Below are 4,095 nucleotides of genomic sequence, written 5' to 3'. Positions count from 1 at the left end.
AGATAAATTCATAGACCTAGGTAGGATAGGAGAATGGATAAAGGGAATAGAGATGATGATAAAGATCATACTGAAAAATAGAAGAATTCCGTACAGGTACAACTCCTATTTGAACGAAGTGAAAAAATTGCGATCTTTGTTGTCTAATAGAACAAAGACTAATACCTTAATTGAGTCGGTCAAGATCAAATATGTTTATCAAAATGCTTCTCTGATTGCTCAAGACATCTCTTTTCAACTTAGAAAGAAAACAAGATCATTTCGTTCCATTTTAAGTAGNCATATAGTAAAAAAAAAAAGGGACGTGCTATATCCGAAACGTACGAAATATAGTAAATATCGTAAAGGCAGATGTAGTAGGGGTTGCAAACCAGACGGAACAAAACTTGGTTTTGGAAGATATGGCACTCAAAGTTGTAGAGCTGGTCGTCTTTCATATCGAGCCATTGAAGCAGCGCGTCGGGCTATAATCGGACACTTCCATCGTGCTATGAGCGGACAATTCCGAAAAAATGGTAAGATATGGGTAAGAGTTTTCGCAGATATCCCTATTACCGGGAAACCTACAGAAGTAAGAATGGGAAGAGGAAAAGGAAATCCTACGGGTTGGATTGCTCGTGTGTCCACGGGGCAAGTCCTATTTGAAATGGATGGTGTGAGTTTGTCAAATGCTCGACAAGCCGCTACATTAGCGGCGCATAAACCATGTTCGTCAACCAAGTTTGTTCAGTGGTCGTAACGTAATTGGTTAGTGGGGAAAAACCGGGCCGGGATTCAAAAGAATTAGGCGAAGGGTTTGTTCCTGAACGAGGGAAGTGGAAAGACACTAAGGGATAGGGATATACTCCTTTTTTAATCGCCGAAATTGTACGACTCAGGCGTACTACCCGGATACTTAAAGGTTATTTTTTTAAGGTACTCTTTCCTTTGATTGTATTGGATATGAATCTTTATGATCACAAGGTGGTGCTTGGGCAGCCCTTCTTTTTGGTCGTTATCCCGGGTAGTTTGCTCCGAAGTGAAGAGTTGCTACTGAGTTCTTCTTTCTTTGTTGATTGTCCTTGATTTATGCTTTACTTAGGAAGGGCTTAACTGCTCAAGTCCTTGTATGGACAATCTCTATTGTTGTAGAGGTACTTTCTCTGGGTTCTTCCCGGGGGGTCTAACCATCTTACTAGCTCGTACTTCCTTGATCCCTTTTGGCTTGAGCAAAGGACTTTCTGATAGGGTGCTAGATAGGGTGATGGAAGAGCTATCTATAGCTATCGTGTACTTGCTTTCTTCTCTTCTTTCTCTTTCGTTAACAGGTTCTTCTTCCTAGTATGCATGGGTCTCTCTTGTGAGTAGCTCCATCACTATTTAATTTCTTCTTGAAAGAGGCTTTGCCCTTAGGTTTAGGTTAGGGTCTTTCCTTTCAAAGTAGTTAGGAAGCCAAGATCTGAAATAGCACTCCAACGAGCTAAGAGTCGGTCCTGTCCTAAAGGCCTATCAGTTCTACCAATCCCCTTCCAGTATGTGGTCGAATCTATTGCAGCTTTCGACTGGGCTGTGGAATGCTCTTTCATGCGAGGTGAAAACAATTCCTTACTAAAGAAGTGAATTGAAGAGTCTAGAAGATGGACTTTTTCTTTCTCGTCTCGTTGTAAGCTTCATCTTCATTCCGGCTTGTGAAAAGAGCTGATCCCCTCCTTTGACTGACCGGCCCTTTCCTTTGAAATCAGGCTTTGTCCCGGCCTATTCATTGTGATGCAAAAAAAAAGAGGAAGTCAACCTTCTTTTCCCTTCTACTTGAGAGCCCTACCCTAAAGTTCTTTGGAATCCATTTCATCACAAGAAAGAAAGCTCTATGCTAGGATCTCCTGGAATCGCTTTCATCAGGCAATCACATTCTATTCAGATAGAAGAAGAACACCCTCCATGGCGGTACAAGGGATTGAGTCAGAGCCTTAGCTTGACTACAGGAACTAAAGCAAAGGACTTCCATTTCAGAAGACGGATAACCGGACTCGAAGATAAATAATTATAGGAGGATAGAAAAGGAGCGAGTGGAATGGTTCCATCGAAAGAGATAGCTATAACTATTCTAGGGGCTGACTATTCTCTAGTTCGCGTGGCATTCTAGACTGAATCTTCTATAGTAGGGAAGGAAAGCCCTTTCTTATTTTCTGAAAGCAGGAGCGCACGCAGTCTAAATTGATTCAACAATTGCGATACTCTCTTTATTCAAATAGAAAATAAAACTCTTCTTCAGGTTCAAACCGTAAGCCTTGTTCAAGGGGTATACGTTTTATCCAGGGAGCATAGCGACTGATAAGTCGATTAAAGTTCTCCTTAATCGAACCAACCAGCCCCACCACCTCGTCAATCTTATCGGGTGGGGATCTTTGAAGAAAACGTTTATTTATCAACCTTCTTTGCCAAAGTAATGATCTTTGACAGAGAGAATCTTTTTTAATAAAACTTCACCAGCATGTCCGCTTTCTCATCCTTCTTCAGAATCATACGCCTATGATGAGACGGAATGATCCGAGGGTAACCGGACCGAGTGAGAGAAACTGGTACCGCATTGTCAGGATGAACGAATTCATCACCACCATAGGCCATCATCAAGGATGAAGCTGCTTGCTTAAAATATAAAGCGCAGAACAACCACCCTGATTTCCGACCAAGGTGAACAATGCGAATAACAACAAGATGGATCCCCACACAGAGTTCCTTGTTCAGACCATCAAAGATCACTAAAGCACCTTTTGGTATGTATTGACCCCTAAAGATCAGATCCACCAGACGATAAACTCAATTCCGCACAGCTGCTGAGTCGTCGGACTTATCCACCAAGGGATTCGTGGAATTTCTATGGATTGCGTTGGGGAAAATCTACCAAAGCTAGGCAGATAGATAGACTCCTTTCCCGCTGCTAAGGGAAAGTAAGAAAAATAAAAAATTATTGTTTTTTAATCAGCGCCTCCTTTTCTTTTGGGTATGCAGGTACTACGAGTCCTCTCACTACCAACCAGCAGACATCATCTGGCTGGGTCTTGCCGGTATCAACAACAAGAAAAAAACAATTTAAACAGCAATTCACTATGGCTCTTGGCCCAGACAACGTCCTAGGCGTCGGGGAGATCGGAGCAAGAAGGAAAGCCTAGACGACGTTTTTATTCCTGGGCTGCAGTAAGCAGATCGAGAGGTCGTTCCGCCCCTTGTCCCCGAAGATGGGTAATATGTTCTCAAAAATTATTGCTCCAATCTGACCTAGCTGGCGAGCGATCCCAGTTCGCGGCAGAGAACAAGACAGCAAGCGAGCGTACCTTTGTTCGCTTCTTCTCCACCAAGCACGGAAGTTTAAGGATAACTGTAGGTCGGTGGCTACCTAAGGAAACTCCGATTCGATCCGCCCCCCAGCTGGGAGGCATCTACCTCATCCCGATCACAAGGAGAGGTTCACCATGATGGGGGTACTTTTTTTTTTGTTTTCCCTTCCGGAAAGAATGAAATGCATAGGGGACCATCCTTTTGTTGTGTTGCGGCATGCTCCTCAGATTTACGGATTCGCAGGGGGCGGAACGACCTACTTAGTTGACTGACAATGACAAAGGCTTGCGAAACTCACTAAGTAGGGCCCTTTGAATTGAATCTGAAGTAGTCTATCAGTGGTGCAAAGCGGCTTTGTGCCCCTTTTCAGTAGGGGAGCTAAAGGTTAGACCTTAGAAAGTCAGCGAACAGCGGTTCTTCTATGTAGGTATGGCCTTCCCCCTTGACTCTCCTAACGTCGAGCTAAGTTACTTCGTAACCTTTGCGTAGCGTAGTAGAATGAAGGCTACGCACTGACGCTCTCTTCTCTATTAGCCTAAGCGTCTTCGCTAACTCGCTCGCCTACTATACTATAAACTACTATACAATACATTAGTAGGGTCGGCTAAGCCATAGGTCCTTAGTAGCGTTGACAAAGAAGAACAGCCGGTTAAAAGACAGTGAATCTTTATAAATATGTATAAATATATTTATATTATATAGGCCAGCTTGACAAGCTACCCTTCCTCTTGATCTTAGGTGCGAAGAGAAAGATCTCTTTTTTATGACTTCCACTTATCT

General features: G+C 43.1%; 1 protein-coding gene across 1 annotated transcript; it reads left to right on the top strand.

Annotated features, from left to right (window-relative positions):
* Positions 1–52: 52 nt before the first annotated feature.
* On the top strand, positions 53–1,317 carry LOC109341864 (60S ribosomal protein L16, mitochondrial-like). Its single transcript, XM_019579836.1, has one exon. The coding sequence runs from the start codon at positions 53–55 to the stop codon at positions 737–739; it is 687 nt and encodes a 228-aa protein (XP_019435381.1). The 3' UTR covers positions 740–1,317.
* The last annotated feature ends 2,778 nt before the right edge of the window (positions 1,318–4,095 follow it).

Source organism: Lupinus angustifolius, unplaced genomic scaffold (assembly GCF_001865875.1).
Source record: "Lupinus angustifolius cultivar Tanjil unplaced genomic scaffold, LupAngTanjil_v1.0 Scaffold_751, whole genome shotgun sequence".
In the NCBI taxonomy this organism is placed as follows: Eukaryota; Viridiplantae; Streptophyta; class Magnoliopsida; order Fabales; family Fabaceae; genus Lupinus; species Lupinus angustifolius.
This window is presented reverse-complemented; position numbering and strand designations above follow the sequence as displayed.